Source organism: Suncus etruscus, chromosome 7, assembly GCF_024139225.1.
Source record: "Suncus etruscus isolate mSunEtr1 chromosome 7, mSunEtr1.pri.cur, whole genome shotgun sequence".
Lineage (NCBI taxonomy): Eukaryota > Metazoa > Chordata > Mammalia > Eulipotyphla > Soricidae > Suncus > Suncus etruscus.
Window position 1 is genome coordinate 21,385,133 of NC_064854.1, and position 17,904 is coordinate 21,403,036.

General features: G+C 45.7%; 2 protein-coding genes across 2 annotated transcripts in view; both read left to right on the forward strand.

Annotated features, from left to right (window-relative positions):
* The first annotated feature begins 578 nt into the window (after positions 1 to 578).
* Positions 579 to 3,214, forward strand: LOC126014495 (ribonuclease P protein subunit p38-like). The gene is given in 3 exon segments (XM_049777818.1): positions 579 to 668; positions 2,391 to 2,940; positions 2,942 to 3,214. Coding segments are annotated over 2 exon segments (789 nt in total). The 5' UTR covers positions 579 to 668; positions 2,391 to 2,400; the 3' UTR covers positions 3,191 to 3,214.
* LOC126014494 (ribonuclease P protein subunit p38-like) overlaps positions 579 to 17,904 on the forward strand; it is a 113,221-nt gene continuing 95,895 nt past the window's right edge. The window contains exon 1 of the mRNA XM_049777816.1: positions 579 to 668. The gene's annotated coding sequence lies outside the window, so the exon portion shown is untranslated. The remainder of the gene's footprint in view (positions 669 to 17,904) is intronic.

The following is a 17,904-nucleotide window of genomic DNA, read 5'->3' on the forward strand; positions in this document are numbered from 1 at the left end:
GCTAAGCAATCTCCCTGAGCAGAGCAGAGAAAGATCTCTCCAAGGAGCGTCAGGGCAGTAGTCTTTCAGTAGTCCTAGAGTCCTGTCTTCTAACCAAGCAAAGCACAGATGACAGCTCTCTGTCTCGACTGTCTCCATCTGATTGGTGGGCGATTCTTCATCACTTGCAGCGGCTCCATTCCTGTTCATTGAAGCCACCCCATCAGCAGACCTCTTGGGGGCTTTCTTGACCGCTGTGGTGAAACTCAGAGCAGCCTTAATTCTAATCTGCTTTTGAGGGAAGTAGGGGAAAGAGTGTCGACGCCCCTAGATCGCCTAGATTTGGATTTGCCGGCGACTGGCGTCGTGGAGAAGGAGGCGAGAGCGAAGCTGCCGGGCAAGTAGCAGCCAGAGAGACTCAGCGCGGATCGTTATCGATTTCTGGAGTCGGAAATTGACAAAGCAGGACGCGTCGCCTAGGCAACCGCGTGATGTCGCCTAAGCAACCGCGAGGTCTCGCGAGACTAGAGTTGCGCCTGCGCACAACCGCTGCCAGCCCGCCGCTTCCGGCACTTGAATCCTGGCTCGGAAATTGACGATTTGGTTTCCTTTGGGGTCCGCACTGCGGCGTTTCTGGACGCGGGCGGTGCATGTAGGGCCCTGCGGTGCGAGCGGGAGTGAACGCCGGGGTGAGATGTCGGGGGCAGCCTGAGGATGGGGCTGGATTGGGACCCGGTGGGGCCGGTGCTTGCGATCGGGACTCTCTACGGCCGGACTGAGACCCCAGTGGGGTCGGTGCTGGGCCTCCTAGTGGGATCTAGCTGGGGTCGGAGTCTGGGCCTTTGCATTGAAGGATCCTAAAACCCACCAGCCCTGCCCCTGTGTGCCAGTGCCTGCTAGTGGAGACAAGACTCCAATTGAGTCCAAAACTATTTCAGCTGCCTAGAACATAGTACATGCGCACCCCAGAACAACTCAAAGTGAAGAGGGTATGCTCTGTGCAGCCCCCTAGGGTGAGCTAGAGCCTCCCCCATCTAGGGGTCCTCCCCTTGCAGTCCTCCTGGGTAGCCCCAGAATTCTCTTTATTAAGCTTCCAGGCACTGTTGCCACCCCACCCCACCGTATTCCTGTGTGTCCCCTCGGGTGCATTTTTCCTTACTTGGACCCCAATGTTGCCCCTTTTTGCAGTTTTCCAGGGACCAACCTGCACTTCCATCTGTGTTCAGAGCTTTTCCCTGACTCTATTTAGGGATCACTCCTGGTTGTGTTGGAGGGACCAAATGTATTCTGGCGATCAAACCCAGATGGGCACAAGCAAGGCCAGTGCATTCCCACTGAGCTGTCTCTCTGGTTTCTCATCTCTGATGATTTTTAAGAGCCCTGCTGGGTCGTGTTGGAAGTGCAGCTGGGATTGAGAGTAAGAGTAGATGGCTGAAGACGACTCAGTAGAACCCAAATCTTTTCACAATCTTACACGAGGTTCTGTACTGTGAATGCTGACAAGTGTTGGCCATGCAGAGGGGCACACTCATGGGGTCCCTGAGCCAGTCCCATTAATGAGTGGGAGCAGATGCGCTTTCCGCAGAGGGCAGAAAGGAGCTGGAATCATGGTGTACCCAAAGAGAGAAGAGTGATCACCTGAAATCCAGTGTGAGCTCTAGAATAAGATTCCTAGCACCAGCCCATGAGCTGCTGCAAGTGTAGGCCCCTGCCCAGCCCCCTTATGTTAGAGGTGAGAAAGCAGAGTAAGGAAAGTGCTGCAGGCAGAGTGCACCCCAGCCTTGGCACTGTCCCCCACAGTGCTTTACAGACTGATTTCTTTGAGGTGTACTTCAGTCCAACCCCCGTTCATCACCTTGCCAGCCACATATGTTTCTTAGAGAATACACAGAAATATATCTCAGATCTGCAATAATTGGGGAGATGATCAACAGAATTGTGGGGGTTCAGGAAGGAGCAGAATCACAGTGACATATTCATTCCTCCTGGCATCCCATGTGGGTGGACATGGGACTTGGTACTCACTTGCCTTCCTGCAAAGCGTGGGGCTCACAGTTTTGTTGGACAAGACTTCCAAGCCTCCCACCGATTGCTTGGGCAGATGTGGGACCTGTCCCTTCCAAACCCGGAGCTCAGAACTCTGCCTACGGGGGTGTGGGGATATGTGGGATGGATGTGTGGAAGCCCAACAACCAGGGAAAACATGTTAGCATATTTGGCAGAGGACATAGAGGCCCCAACAAGCAGAGGAGACAGACATCATCCAGTGGGTGAAAGGGACAGAATTGCCCTGCCTCTACCTCCCTTTGGTATCTGGATCTGGCCCTCCAGAAATGTGGGGACGGAATATCTGGGCTTGCTTCCTTTCTGGGTTCAACATTTGTGATCCCCATCTCTTTCCTCCTCAGCAGGCTCCTCAGCATGGCTGCAGCACCTCAGGCCCCTGCCCGGGGCTCTGTGCGAAAGTCCCGGCCGTTAACAGTGAAGACATCGTTGACTAACCCCTATGCCATGTCCTGGGCAGCCCTGGACCAGGAAGATACTCTCTTTATCCTGCAGACCCTGGAGGACCGACTTAAGGGCCTGGGCCTGCTCAAGGTGGAGGACAAGAGGCGGAAGAGGAAGCAGGCAAGCTGTGAACCACAGGGCACTGACCGGCAGTCTTCGGGCTGGACACCACCCCATGTCCGGCAGCAACTGGCTATCGGCGTCAATGAGGTGACCCGCGTGCTGGAGCGGGCTGAGCTGCTGTTGGCACTGGTGTGCGGATCTGCAAAGCCCGAGCGCATCACCGCACATCTCATCCAGCTCAGTGTTAGCTGAGCCATCCCCGCTGCCCAGGTCCTCCGGCTCAGCCAGAGGCTGGCCACAGCATTTGGCCTCAAGTGTGTCCTGGCCCTGGGCTTCCGGAGGCCCAGCACTGACTTCACTGAGCAAGTGAAGGCCATTATTCCCAGGCTCCCCCCCCTTAACGGTGCCCTGGCTTCCTGGTCTGGTGGAAGGCGCCCAGGAGAACGTGGACGCAGCATCTGGGGAGAGTACAGATAAAGATGGCAAGGCCGGGATACAGGAGGACCCCTCAACACTGAAGAGGAAACTCCCGGAGAGCCCACAGGCCATATTGTTGCAGCCCCTCCAAATCAAGAAGGTCATTCCCAACCTGAACAAGATCAGGAAGCCCCCCAAAAGCAAAAAGGCAGCTCTGAAGTGAGTTGGGGCCAGCCTGTCCTTTCCTGAAGCTATCCTGTGGCACTGCACAGAAGGAAGTCCTGCAGCAAATGAAAGGAATGTCCAGAGTCTATCTTGTAGGACACCCTGCTTGATGATATAGTTGTGGCTTAGCCATGGGCACCGAGGTACATAAGCTACAGCCAAACCACTGTGTGCAGAAACAGCCCTCCACCGCCAAACTTGTTTCTTGGTCGGAGCTAAATTTGCTGCCGATCATTTCCCAGGCTGACAAACACCTTGTAATCATGGTGTGTTGTAATCATGAATGTTGGCAGCTTCCTGCACCTAACTGGGAAGACTGGGAATGGCTGCTGGGACCAGCTTCGCTGGGCAGGAGGGGAAGCAGCCTGCCAGCAGAGAGTCTGTTGGCTAGCTGTCTACATCTGTGGTGGGGTCACTCAATGGGTCTCACTTTCTTGCTGGTGGGGGTTGGATAGAGGGGTGTCCATGCCCACAGTCTTGACTAGAATGCATTCCTTCAAATAATGCATGTCTCCTGGGAAGCTTAATAAGGATAAAATGCTGTGGGGAAAAACTACCAGTGAGCTGAGAAAATGGAGCTGGGTAGGGATGGCGACTGTCCCTCATGCTGGAACCTGGGGCCTAAACCTGTGCTGCAGATTTTGTTCCAGTCTATGATCTGCTTTAGTTACATTTTAAAATGTGTTTAAAGGAATAGGAGTTCTAGAAGGGAATTCATAACAAGAACCGTGAGATTCCCTGCCCAGGTGGTCTGGCTAAGGATGAGGAAAACGGCAGCTTTTGTAGAACCTACTGGAAGAGTCTGCTTTCAGAAAGGTGGAACCCAATTCCCAGACACCCTTGACTCCACACTGGGATAAAATCCTGCCTTTCTTTGTCCATTAAAGGTGGATCTGCTTATGTTGGCTGGAAATGAGACTGAGCCGTCCTCGAGTACTGTGCTCCCCCTACTGGCAGCCCCACACGGTAGTGGAGTTGTGCTCCGCTGCTCTCCCAATGGCCAAATGGTTCCTTTCTGTGTTGGTCCAGAGCTGCCACAGGCACTCAAATGTATGGTTGTGGTTAGGCTCCAATAAAACGTTTGTTTTGTTGATACTGAAATTGAGCTGCGAGTAGTTTTATCACGTGTCACAAAATGTTTTCTGTGGCTCCAAAACCACTGTCAGGCACACGTAAAAAAATCCAGGCACACACATATTCTTAGCTCATGGCCTGGATTTGGGTTTTGGGTTATTGGTTTATTTATGCTTGGTAAGTGATTGTCTTCACTTGGCTGCTTCTAAAATAAGGAAAGGTCACTAGGTTTTCTGGAATTATTTTCTGGACTTTACTGGACTGAAGAGCCCAGTAGAAGCAAGAGATGTTTCTACTCTGGGTGACTGGGGTTTGGGCCCCTGGGGGCTTCTGACTCCCCCAGGCCATGGGCAATATGAGCTGGGTGTGTGCATGGGGTTTCCATACTTTGTCAAAACAGTAGTTGGGCTGGAGCTATAGCACAGTGGGTAGGGTGTTTGCCTTGCATGTGGCCAACCCTGTTCAATCCCCAGCATTCCATATGGTCCCCAAGTCTGCTAGGAGTGTTTTGAGCACAGAGCCAGAGTAATCACTGAGCGCAACCAGAGGTGGCCCAGAAACAAAACTCAGTAATAAAATCATACTTATTTACAAATAGAGTATTTTCCATTAGCGGGACATTTTTCACCATAAAGTCAGCATAAAGGAAAATGTGAAACTTTACATCATAAAAACATTCAAGTTCCCACCATCCCAATGGCCATTTGGTTCACTGGACATTCATCCCCTTGGCTGGGAGAGTTTTTACTTCTCATGTATCTTGGCTGTGGTAGAGAAGAAAGTGGAGTTGGGGGGCTCAGGGGAGGCAGAGTATGATCTTCCCAAGACCCCAAGTTTGCTTCTGTTTCATGTGAGTGGTGAGAAGGCAGTGGGGACTTGGAGGTAGAGTGCTGAAACCAGATGATTCCGTTTCCTTTTAAGCCCCCAAGCCCAGAGTATGAGGAAGGCAGGACAGCATCATAACACACAGCTACTAGTGCTGTGGTCTATCAGGGGTAAACACCAGAATCAACCATTATGGAAACAAAGCAAACCAGGAATTTTATAGTTTATTGTTTGTTTGTTTGTTTGTTTTTTGTGTTGCAAAACCCAGTGGCTCTCATGGCTACTACTGGCTTGTAAAATCACCTCAACATGCCTTATTTCCCTGCCCAGGTAAATGAGTCTGAATCAAAGTTGCACAAGAAACAATCCAGACCAGGCTGAGGGTGAAATCTGGCAATCTACCTAGTATGGCGCTCACTGCCTGCCACAACTACCGTTTTTATTGAGTACAGAGATTATTCCTGGGTGGGGTAGTAAACCCACCCAGGTTTACAAGTAAGACAACCTTTGTTTTGGGTAAAACCAAGTTATAAACAAACATACAAAGAAACCAGGGATAAACTTTGTTTTAGATAAAAATAAAGTATAACCCAACACTGGCTCTGCACTCAGAAATTACTCCTGGTGGTACTTGGGGAACCAAATGGGATAATGGGGCTTGAACCCAGGTTGGCCACGTGCAAGGCAAAAAACCTACCCACTGTGCTATTGCTCTGGCCCAATTTTTTTGGTTTTGTTTGGGCCACACCCAACAGTGCTCAGGGGTTACTCCTGGCTCTGTGCTCAGAAATTACTCATGGCAGTCTCAGGGTACAATATGGGATGCTGAGAATCGAACCTGGGCTGGCTCGTGCAAGGTAAACCATGCAATTGCTCCAGCCTATGTAGCCCCCCCCCTTTTTTTTTTAAAGAAAAAGTGAAGGGACCAGAGAGAGAGCAAGCAGCCAACCCAGGACTGACAGTGGTTCAAATTCCAGCATCCCCTGTGCCTGCCAGGAGCAATTTCTGAGCGCAGAGCCAGTAGTAACCCCTGAGCGCTGCCACCGGGTGTGGCCCTAAAACCAAAAAAAAGAAAAAAGAAAAGAAAAAATAGAGTAAGAAAATTGAATTTAGCGCTGACATGGTAAGGACACAGAGCAAGAAAGGAAAGTTCAAGAGAGGCTGCCTCTCAGACAACCCCTAGCCCACTCTTTCTCTCATGACCCTACAGAGAAACTTCTCCAAGTTCCCTTGGTCAATCATGCCTTGGGTAACCCTGGCCTGCTCCTCCCTCAGCACAAGGATTGGGACTGAACTTCCTTTTATGGAAGCTTTAGCCTCTAAATCTGACAATATTTTTCAAGTCTCAAGTTCCTTCACCAAAGCCAATCTTCCTGCCATTTCTGAAAATTCACCCACTTTTTAAAAAAAAATCCAACTTGCTCTTCAAGCCTTGAGCATGTATCTCGCTTGCTTATCTCTATATCTCTGCTTTCACCATCCTGGAGAAGTCCATATTTTCTCATGAACTCTCCTCCTCCTTCACTCCCTGCATGTCTAAATTAAGTTTCATTCCATAAAAACTCTCTTGCATGAGACCAAAGCAATAGTACGTGGGTAGAGTGCTTGCTTTGGATGTGGTCAACTGGGGTTTGAATCCCAGCACTCCATATGGTCTCCCTGAGTCCCACCAGGAGTGATTCCTGAGAATAGAGCCAGGATTAAACCCTAAACATCAGGGTGTGGCCTCAAAACAAAAAACAACTATCTTCACTGGAAAAAATCTCTCAAATAACAATACAAGGAACACAAAACTCTCCTTAGAATAGGAGGGAAAAGTTGGGTTGAACATGGAAGTCAACAGGTTTCATCCCCAAAGTAATGGATCCATGTGGGGAATTCACATGCTGCCTGCACCCCACAACTCCCTCCCTGGAGTTTTAAGTGGTAGGAAGGACCGTACAAGTCTTCCAGTTAAGTGGGCAGCAGCACACCTGGGCACAGGGAAGACATCAGTGGCCTTGGGGGTCTGTAAGCAGTGACTCGGACCATGCTCAGCTCTGAAGATATCCATGGGTTGGTACCCATGCCTGAAATGGGGAACCCAACCAGAAGTCCCCTAGGCAAAATAATTCATACAATGTCCATAGTTCCAAAAGAACCACCTTTAATGTGGAGCTTCTGAGCAGAGGGAGGCCCCGAGGTATAAAATCTCCAATTCGGATTCTAGGTGAATCAACCCAATCTCTAGGTGAAAGGCTGCTGCCAAACAGATACCTCCAGACTTCTCTCTGCTTCCACACCAACCTGTCTGAAGGGGAGACCCTGGATCAATGGGCATGCAGAGACAAATTGTACCAATTTTCCAGAGCATATGGGACAGCTTCCAGTTTCAGCAAATAAGGAACACTCCTTTCCTAACGCTGAACGAACGCTGAACAACACTTCCTCTTGGAGCCCATGAGAGGTGTGGACTAGGCCGCATTAGCCCTGGCTGGAGGGTCAGTCACATATGAACTTCCTGGAGCAGACACCAAGCTGGGTAGGAATCCCCAAGTTCTTCAAGGCCCGAGTATTGAATGGTCTCTCAAGCCAATCAAGTGCCTAAGGAAGTGACCCCCGCCAAGTCCCCTAAATACTACTTTTCAGCCCCTTCCACCCACCTGTACTACAAAAATCCCATTAACAACCCCCCAAAGCTACATTACCTTGAAAAAAAAATGGCAAGAAGCCATTGTCCAGTCCAATATCACTTGCCTGAGTGCAGTCAGTTGTCTTATGAAAAGACATGAGAAAAGAATCCAGAACTCAGAGCACAGAGAACAGTGGAGAGCACTGTGGCAGGAAAAGGAAGAGCGTGACCCTTCGGGGAGCTGGATCACCTTCCAGGTCAGTACAGAGAACTGGATCTATTTCCAGTCCAGTGCAGTAGAGAATTTACATCAATTTTCCTCTGAGTTCCCACTGTGTCCCAATGAGTGGTTGGGGACAAAAGCCTCTCTGTCTACAGGGCTTCTGTTCCCATTCAGGGGCCTCTTCCACACCTCAACTTGGTTTAAAGTCTCATTCTGGGATGGCAAACCTGGGACTGATAATAGATTTCAAACACAAGAGCAATGTTGGGAGGCCCATGGGGAAGGAAGGACATTCTCTCTGCCTGTAGGTGGACTGTGGTCGTTTTCAACATGCCCTCAAATGAGTCCTGGTGACAGGCCACCACTGTGCCTGGCAGACAGTGTCATTGGACAGTGAGTGGATGGGACCAATACTCCTCCATGTGGAGGCCTTTGCTGACTAGACACTGTTCTAGATACTGACTTCCTGGTCCAGATAAGTCATTGAGGTATAATGTGGCTCCTTCTGCCTCAGCCATGAGGATCACTCTGTACCCTGCCTGCTTGCACAAACACAGAATGCTGGTGGGATTACCCAATTAAGGGGTTCTTTGTTGTTCCTTTTTAATCATGTTGTAACTTTGAACGTCCAAACTGATGCAAAGTGATTTCCTGTCAACCAATATCTAGGTCATAAAGTGCTTCTGTCCACATCAATATATATATTTATATATTTTATGTATTCAAATCATAACCATTTCACATGAAAATAGAGTTCTTCCTCTAGAAAGTCAAACTATTGGGTCAAGCTTCATAGTGAGTGAGGAGGAATGCCATTTTGTAAAGCTACATGGCAGGCAGGCTTCTGTTCTGAACAAGCAGGGACACCATTTTGTAAGAACCACATGGTATAAGCCACATGCCTATTTCCACAAGCCTTTTTCCATTAATGCCACCCCAGGCTACCTGGCCATAATAGATAACCTATCAGGGAAGGACACAGAGAGCAGTAGGAAGGTACCCCTAGACAATAGCCAGTCATTTTAAAGATCATCAAAAAGCTAGAACCTCCCTATATCCCTTTCCTATATATTCTTCTTCATGTCCTTGGGCAGGGCTGTTGGCAGATGGATCAAAGTTTTGTTCAGCTTTACTTCAGTTGTGTGGTCTCATTCGTTTTTCGACTCAGGACCCTAATAGTCAGAACAACTGTTGAAGGAGCATGCCCTGGAGATACACTTATTCCCTAGGTCCTTTCTTCAACAAAGAAAATGGGGCTCATTTTTTTAAGAGCTACCTTAGGACTCCACCAGCGGTCCTAGCCTAAAACTAGTGATGCCTTCTCTTTCCACATGGCAGTTTATTTTCATCAGCAAACTGAAGTCTGGGTCATGAGGATGTTTTTATTTAAAATCACCTGATGGCTAAGGACTTCTGTAAATATCTGTTAGTTTGTACTGTGCTTTTGCCCAGGGCAAAGGCATTTCCCAACTTCCTGTTTCTTTTTACCAAGCCTTTTGACTTGTATCTGACTAGCAACTGGGCTTGAGTCTGGCCAGCCAGAGTCTGGGCAAAGAATTGAGATGTCGGTAAAAGTGGCTTTCCAAGTACTCTGATTTGAGGCCTTCCTTCCTGAAGTGAACCGCAGAGTAGAGAGCTACTTCCTGATTCTGCACTTTATGCAGGCATTTTGGCAGGAGTGTTGCACAGAAAGGCTTTTTGGATTTTTTTGTTTGTTTTGGGCCACACCACATAGTGATCAGAGTTACTCTTGGTTCTGCACTCAGGAATAACTCCTGGCAGTGCTCACAGAGGACCATATGGGGTTGAACCCAGGTCAGCCACATACAAGGCAAACACTTTACCCACTGTACTATCTCTCTGCCCCCTGTGTTTTTTGTTGTTGTGTTTTAAATTGGCATTCTAAAACTTAGGAGGAGATGAAGAGTTAATATAACTAAGAAGTCAGAATTGTACCTGGCACCTGGGACTGATTCTAGTGCTAATATTAGAACTATCCTACATTATTTTTTTTCAGAACTCAGCAGAGAGTACAAGTGTTTTCTTTTGTTTGTTTGTTTTTGTTGTTTTGTATTTTGCCTAGTCCCATCTGGCAGTAGTCCAAGGGTTACTCCTGGCAGGCTCAGGGGACCCTATGGAAAGCTAGAAATCAAGCCCAGGTTGGCTGCCTGCAAGACAAATGTCTTCTCCACTGTGCTCTTGCTCCAGCCCCCCACAAAGTTCCTTTTATATTTCATATATAGTCATTATATTCCATATATAAGGCATTACCTTAGTTACAGATTTTTTTATTAAAAAACTGTGCTTTTAATTAATTGGACATAAAATATATTTCACTAATGGACTCCACTTTTCCACACAGTGGGGAAGAGGAAACAATTTTTTGAGTTCATAAGAAAAAGTCTCAGCCGGAGGGATAGTGAAGACACTGATAGACGGTGGTTCGAATCCCGGCATCCCATATGGTCCCTCAAGCCTGCCAGGAGCAATTTCTGAGCATAGAGCCAGGAGTAATCCCTGAGCGCTGCCGGGTGAGACCCCCCCCCCAAAGAAAAAGTCTCTACAAGTACAAAAAAAGCTTTTGTGATATTTATATGTTGATGCCAAAGAATCTAATATTATATTTTCCTTGTATACCAGGCTCTGGCTTCAAATTAATAAATCTAAAGCACATTAGGGACGCATTTCTCCCTCCTCTTTGGGGTTCTTTCAGGATTCAGAGGAACGATGTCACTTACGCTTTGTACGTAGTAAGTCACTTTTAAAGGGAAGTTTATATATTTATTCAAAGGCTCTTTGTCACTAAATTTCTGGAGGAAGGGCCCAGAATGCAGACTTTGCTGCTGAGACTCATGGTGGTTATTTTTTTGGTGGTGGTGGGGCACATCCAGCAGCGCTCAGGGGTTCCTCCAGGCTCTGCATTCAGAAATCACTCCTGGCAGGCTCGGGGGACCATATGGGATGCCTGAATTGAACCTGGGTCCATCTCGGGTCGGCTGCATGCAAGGCAAATGCCCTACCGCCCTGCTATCACTCTGGCTCCGAGATTCGTGTTGAATCCCCAGCACCCCATGGTTACCTGAAGTGCCACTGGATATGGGCCCCAAACAAAACAAAACCCTAAAACAAACAAAATCACAGTGAAGAAGGGGTTAGTGCATAGCAAAGTGGGGAAGGCTTTTTCTATGGGGTGCCTGGTTTGATCCTTGGCATCCCATATTGCCCCCCCCAGAAGTGATTTCTGAGCTCAGCCATTTCTGTGTGCCTCCAGGTGTGGCACCAAATAAACAAACAAACAAACAAAAATTCAAAGTTCCTTTTTTTTTTTTTGGTTTTTGGTTTTTGGGCCACACCCGTTTGACGCTCAGGGGTTACTCCTGGCTATGCACTCAGAAATTGCCCCTGGCTTGGGGGGACCATATGGGACGCCGGGGGATCGAACCGCGGTCCGTTCCTTGACTAGCGCTTGTAAGGCAGACACCTTACTTCTAGCGCCACCTTCCCGGCCCCCAAAGTTCCTTTCTTAAAGCTTGCAGCACATGTTCTCTATCCTTGAACATTAAAGGAATTCTCTCCGTAAACTGAAGAAAATAAAAAGCCATCTGTGAGGCATGCCCCATTTCATCAGTCAACAAGCCTTTGCGAAACCTCAAGGTCTGGGGCCAGAGCGGTGGTGCAAGCTGTACGGCATCTGCCTTGCATGGCTAACCTAGGATGGACCTGGGTTCAATCCCCCGGCATCCCCTATGGTCCCCCAAGTCAGGAGTGATATCTTTGTGCATAGTCAGGAGTAATCCCTGAGCATTACTGGGTGAGCCCCAAAACCCAAAAACAAACAAAAATCCCTCAAGGTCTAATCTCATTCAGATCCTACACTAAATGCTCTGTGCCAGCTCTGAGTCAGATGCATTGGGGGTACCGGTTGTCATTTCTAGGGCCCCCACTTCTAAAATAAAAATTTCACACTTTCTTAGGCAGAAGCAATCTTTTCTCCAGCGGGTGAGCACCAGACAGAGAGAAGGAGAAAGAGAAAAGTAGAGACCAGGAGTGAGGGACACACCTGTGCTCCATGGACGCCTTTGCCCCCGGAGCTCAGGCCTCAGCAGGCTGGTTTGCAGGACTGGGGTGATCTGTGCCTCTGGGGTGAGCGGCTTGGGCCTAGCCTAGTGCAAAACCTCGTGTCCCTGGGATGCCCAGCCATGGTCCCCTAGGCTTTGGGTGGGAACAGCTGCAAGGGACACTGGGCGGTGGGCAATTTGGTGCATCCCCAACAGGGTGCGGCTTGCCAACGGCCAAGCAGTGCCCAACCGCAGCTCGAGTGCCCTTTGGTGGCCCCAACACAGAGAGGGACCTGGCACCCTGGCACAAAGGGGAGGGTGTGGAACCTCCCCAGGTGCCCCCCAAGGTGCCCACCTTTGGGCTTCTTGGCAGGTGACAGCGCCAGCATCTAGGCTCCCTGCTGGTCCAGGCCTCACCTTCACTCACACCCCAGACCTCGCCAAGGCCTGGGAGTTGCGTGCATCCCAAGTTTGGGGGATGTGGGGGTGTTTCCCTCTGTCCCCATGGCCCTCGAGCCTGCCTACAGTGCTCCATGCTGTCCTCATGGTCCCCACCTATGCTGCACATGTCGATATCATCCAGCTCCAGGCTCTGCAGTCTGCAGCCAACCTGCTGGCAAAGGACAGCCCACCCCTGCAGGTCCAGACCCGCTCATCTCCAGATGGAACCTCACCTACTTCTTGCCTAGACACCCCTCTATAGACATAGGCCCATCCAGCACCCAGTGTTGTCATGCCCATAACCCAGCTGCATACCCCATACTCAAGGGCCCACCTACTTCCCCACTTTTGGTAACATGTAAGGCACTGTAGTATGGATTTAAACTGTCCTTGAAAGAGATCATAGATAATAGATTCGTGAGCCCTAAATTGTTCATATTTTTCATTGTCTATAAGGTGTATAGTTTCATCTGTTATTGAATTTTTAAGCAAATTCTGATGTAGTCCTTCTAATAGAAACATTAATAATTCGTGAGGATCCTGTTGGTTGTGTCCAGCAAATTGGTCATTGAGTAACCCAATTGTCGTTTTGAAATTTTCAGGATTAATATGCCTATTGCATCCACTTCCCATGATTTTGATGAGATGACCAAATTCATCTGCTGATTTACCTTTATGTCCCCTTGGATTTTCTCTGTTAATATCTTTTTGATAATGATCTTGATAAAAATATTGAGTCAAGTCTGTAATATTATACAGGCATTGTAATATTGAGTTCATGTAACATGAGTTACCTAAATTTTGTAATCCAGTGAAAATAGGTTTCTGTTTTTCTATTTGTGTTCTGGACTGTAAGAGTTTTTCACTGTTGTCAAACTCACTGAGGATATGGGGTATGAAAGTTAATCCCTTATTTACTTTCCCAGTCACCTCAACAGTATTACAATTGTCAGTGTTTTGAGCATTTTGTATTTGATGTGGGGGAGAGTTTATAGTCCCAGCAACCTGATTTTTATCACTTGTGCTAGTCTGATTTCTAATGAGGCATAAAGGGACCCAAAATATTTTGGGAGGGTTGTCATTTGTAGAAACATAAGCATAACCCCTTCCTCTCAAGAGGAGATAACCAGCAATCCATTTTTTATCCTCTTATCCAAATTGGAATATTTGTTGTTTCTTGTCTCTGAATATCTTCCTTAAAATGTCTTTCCCCTGCTGTATAGTTCTCCCCTTGGGGTAAACTTAGCTAATTTAGTGTGATAAGAGTCAAAGATAACAGCTCAGTTGGCGTTAAACCTCTTTTTCTATTCTTTTGCAATTGGGGTTTAGAGTTCTGTGGGCTCTTTCCACAATGGCCTGTCCTTGACAATTGTGAGGAATTCCTTTAAGATGTTTTTATCTACCATTCTTTACAAAAAAAATTCAAAAGTTTTGCTTATATAGGCAGGCCCATTATCAGTTTTAATGGAATATGGAATACCCATAATAGAAAACCATTGTAAAAGAAAACTGCAAACAACCTTAGATTTTTGGGAAGACAAAGGGATTGCCCAAATAAATCAGGAATAGGTATCAACCACCACATGAAGATAAAGTTTTTTTGGAAATAAGTCTGTCTGAGTTACATCCATTTGCCACAATTTGTTAAACTGTAAGCCTCTTGGGTTTGCTCCTGCTATATGAGTCTTTTGTGCTAATGGGGCACAAGTGTTGCATCTTTCTATAATTTCTCTGGCTTGCCTCCATGGAATTTGGTAATTTACATGTAAGCGATGAGCATTTGTGTGTAAGGCTGAATGTTCCTCTACAGGTGATTTAAATATAGGCATTGCCAAAAAGTCAGCAGTTTTATTTCCTTGAGCCATTGGCCCTGGAAGACCTGAGTGGGCTCTGATATGTGTGATGAAGATGGGTTCAGTTCATTATTGAATAAGTTGTTGTAATTTTTTCCAGTAAGTTCTGTATAATAGGACTATGAGAATTGAGGGAGGCAGTGGCTATCACCAGGCATAAATTTACAACACATAAAGAATCAGAAACGACATTCATGGCTTCAGATACATTTTCTAATAGGTAAATTAACGTTGCTAATTCAACATTCTGTTCAGACTTATACTTCCTATCTATTGTTATATTTATATTTTCTCCGGTTATTCCTCCCCTTCCTCTGCTGGATTCATCTACATAAAAAACTTTTGCAATGGGAATAGAAGAATCCTGTACAATCAAAGAAATAACAAACTGAGTCTTTTTCAAAAAGTCCCAGGTTTTTCCTTTTGGATAATGAGAAGAAATCTCTCCTGTGAAATCTAAGAGGGCCCTTTGTAGAGATTCAATAAGAGGCAATATTAACTCAATTTCCTTTTTTGGTATTGGCAGTACTATTATATCTGGATCAAAACCGAATAAAGATTTGATCTGAGTCTTGCTTTGATAATCAATTCTGAGATTAGTTGCAGGTAAGGTATCACAGACTCAGGCTGTTTGTTATGTAAATACACCCATTCCAAAGGACCAGCCTGTTGCATCAAAGCAGCTGTAGGTGTTTCTTTTGTAAGGAAGATTAATAAAAATACCTTCTCTCCCGGGATGAATCTTAAGAGAAATGATTTTTGCAGTCTGTTCAATAAAATGTCCAATTCATTTTTGGCAGCTGTGTTAAATTTCTTGGGCTATCTAATGCAGGATTACCATCCAAAGTTTTAAACAGATTAAACAACTCTGCTTTTGAGATTCCTAGTGCTGGGCAGAGTCAATTTATGTCACCTAAAAGTTTCTGAAAGTCATTAAGTGTTTTAAGGTTTTCTTTTTTGATGGAAATTTTTAGTGGATGTATTGATGTTCGGTTCAAAATAAAACCCAAGTATTGATATGGTGGCATGGTCTGTATTTTTTCTAAAGCTATTTTCAGTCCTGCCGTTTGCAAACAATTAATCACATAAGCGTATAATTTCTGTAAATCTGTTTCATTATTCATTGTAATTAAAATATCATCAGTGTAATGATAAATTATGGCTTGGGGAAATCTTTCACGAGCAGGGCTCAAAATTTTGTCAACAAAAAATCGACACATAGTTGGTGAATTTAACATGCCCTGGGGGAGAACAGTCCATTGAAAATGCCTGCAAGGGTGGGTATTATTGATAGAAGGAACAGAGAATGCAAAACAGTGTTTATCATCTGGGTGAATAGGAATATGGTAGAAGCAGTCTTTCAAATCAATTATAATTAATGGTCATTCCTTTGGAATAACTACAGGTGATGGTAAACCTGTCTGTAATTTTCCCATAGAAATCATAGATAAATTTACAGCTCTCAGATCCATCAACAGTCTCCATTTACCAGATTTCTTTTTTATAGTAAATATAGGCGAATTCCATTGAGAAAATGAAGGCTCAATATGTCCTAATTTTAGCTGTTCTTCCACTAATTCTGTCAGCACCTTTAATTTATCAGTTTTAAGGGTCCACTGGCCTATCCAAATTGGTTCGTCAGATTTTCATTTTATTTAATTTTTTATTTTTATTTTTTGTTTTTGGGCCACACCCAGCAGTGCTCAGGGGTTACTCCTGGCTGTCTGCTCAGAAACAGCTCCTGGCAGGCACGGGGGACCATGTGGGACACCGGGATTCGAACCAACCACCTTTGGTCCTTGATCGGCTGCTTGCAAGGCAAACACCGCTGTGCTATCTCTCCGGGCCTAGATTTCCATTTTATTTTTATCGATGCTGGGTTTTTTCTGGCAGTGGCCCCTACCAAAAATTTTGGGTTTTTAATTCAGCAGAAGGTTCAGGCTCATCTTGAGCTAATGGAATATGAAATTCTGCCTTCCATTGTTTATGCAGGTCACAGCCCCACAGAGATGGTGAAAATGGGCCCATGTGAGGTCTGATTATAGCTTTTGGTTTTCTGGGTCATAAAATACCATGATTCTTGTGCTTACTAAACAAGAATTCAGGGCTCCCACTCCTTTTAGCGAATATGGAATTTCTTGAAGATGTCAATTTTCTGGCCATTCTCTATCAGAAATTACAGTAACTTGAGCACCTGTGTCAATCATGCCATTGAAGGATTGCCCTTCTAAATTAAGTTTAATCATTGGATTTCATCTTTACATTTAGTAATCAGAGCTACTAGTGGGTTTTTGGCAGTCCCAGATCTGTGCTTCCAAAACCTCCAATTCTTGTCTTGTCTGAAGTCCCAAATTTAACATAAGGTATTATTACTATCTGGGCAATCGTTTCCCCCTTTTTGAAAGTCCAAGTAGCCAGCACGTTAATGACTACAATAATTTCTCCCTTTGAATCTGAATCAATGATATCTGTGATTACTGATATACCTTTTATGTTGAGGGAACTTCTGCCCAGAATCAAACCCATTGTATCTGGGGGTGGTGGTCCCACTATGCCTGTGTGTAACTTATAAGGGCATTCTCCTGGGTAAGTTGTAGTGTCCTCCGGGTAAGTTTTATCAAGCCCAGCACTGCCCGCTGTGGCATGTGTTAATTAATTAATTGAAATTAATCTTCTTGAGCTGGGCCGGGAAGAATTACGGTTTGATGACTTTGCCCCTGATTTGAAAGGGCCTGGGGATTGGCCCTGTAGGCATTTCCCTGTTTTGTAAATGTAGGTCCTGGAGGAGCTGAATTTAACAAAAGACGGCATTTTCTTTTAATATGCCCCTGTTTTCCACAATGGTAACAGGCAAATTGTCTCCTAGAGTTTGTGTTAAAAGCTCTCCCTATATTATTATTAGGGAGATTTCAGATCTATAGTCTTTCGCCCAATGATGACCTTTTTTACATTTTGGGCATAGACCTGGCTTTCGGGAAACTTTTTGTCCCCGGAGGTAAAGAGGTATTGTTCCTTTAGTAATTGCAAAGGTTTGTACTGGATCCAAGTTTGCTAATGAATGCAGCATATCATAAACATTCCTACATGGATATAAAAATTCATTTAAATCAGCTTTTTCCTGCAACAGAGCCAATACCAATTTGCAAGCCGAATTTGCATTATGATAAGCCAAACATTTTTCTAAAAATTTCCTCACCTCATCATTTTTAATTTGTATTTTCAAAGTATCTTTGAGCTTAGCCACAAATTCTATATAAGGGTCATGGGGACCTTGGATAATTTTTTCTTTGGATAATTCTTGAAAAGGTTCCCTCACCAGTACTGTTAGCACCAATTCTTTTCCATGTAGACAATGTTTGGGACAAGTGAGTTCATAAAGGCATCTTCCAGAAATCAAGCCCGATTTCAATAGTTTCAGGTGTTTCTCTACTTTGGGATGAAATTCCAAAAAATAGTATATATTTTCAAAACAAGATAACCTGCAAGCCAGCATAGCATGTTCAACGATGTGCAACTTTTTAGCAAAACTATTGAAAATCACATCAGCTTTGAGGGAAATATCCAGAGTGTGGTAAAATGGAGTGTGTCTAAATGTTAAGAGATATGAAGCTTGAAGGCCTTTCTCTC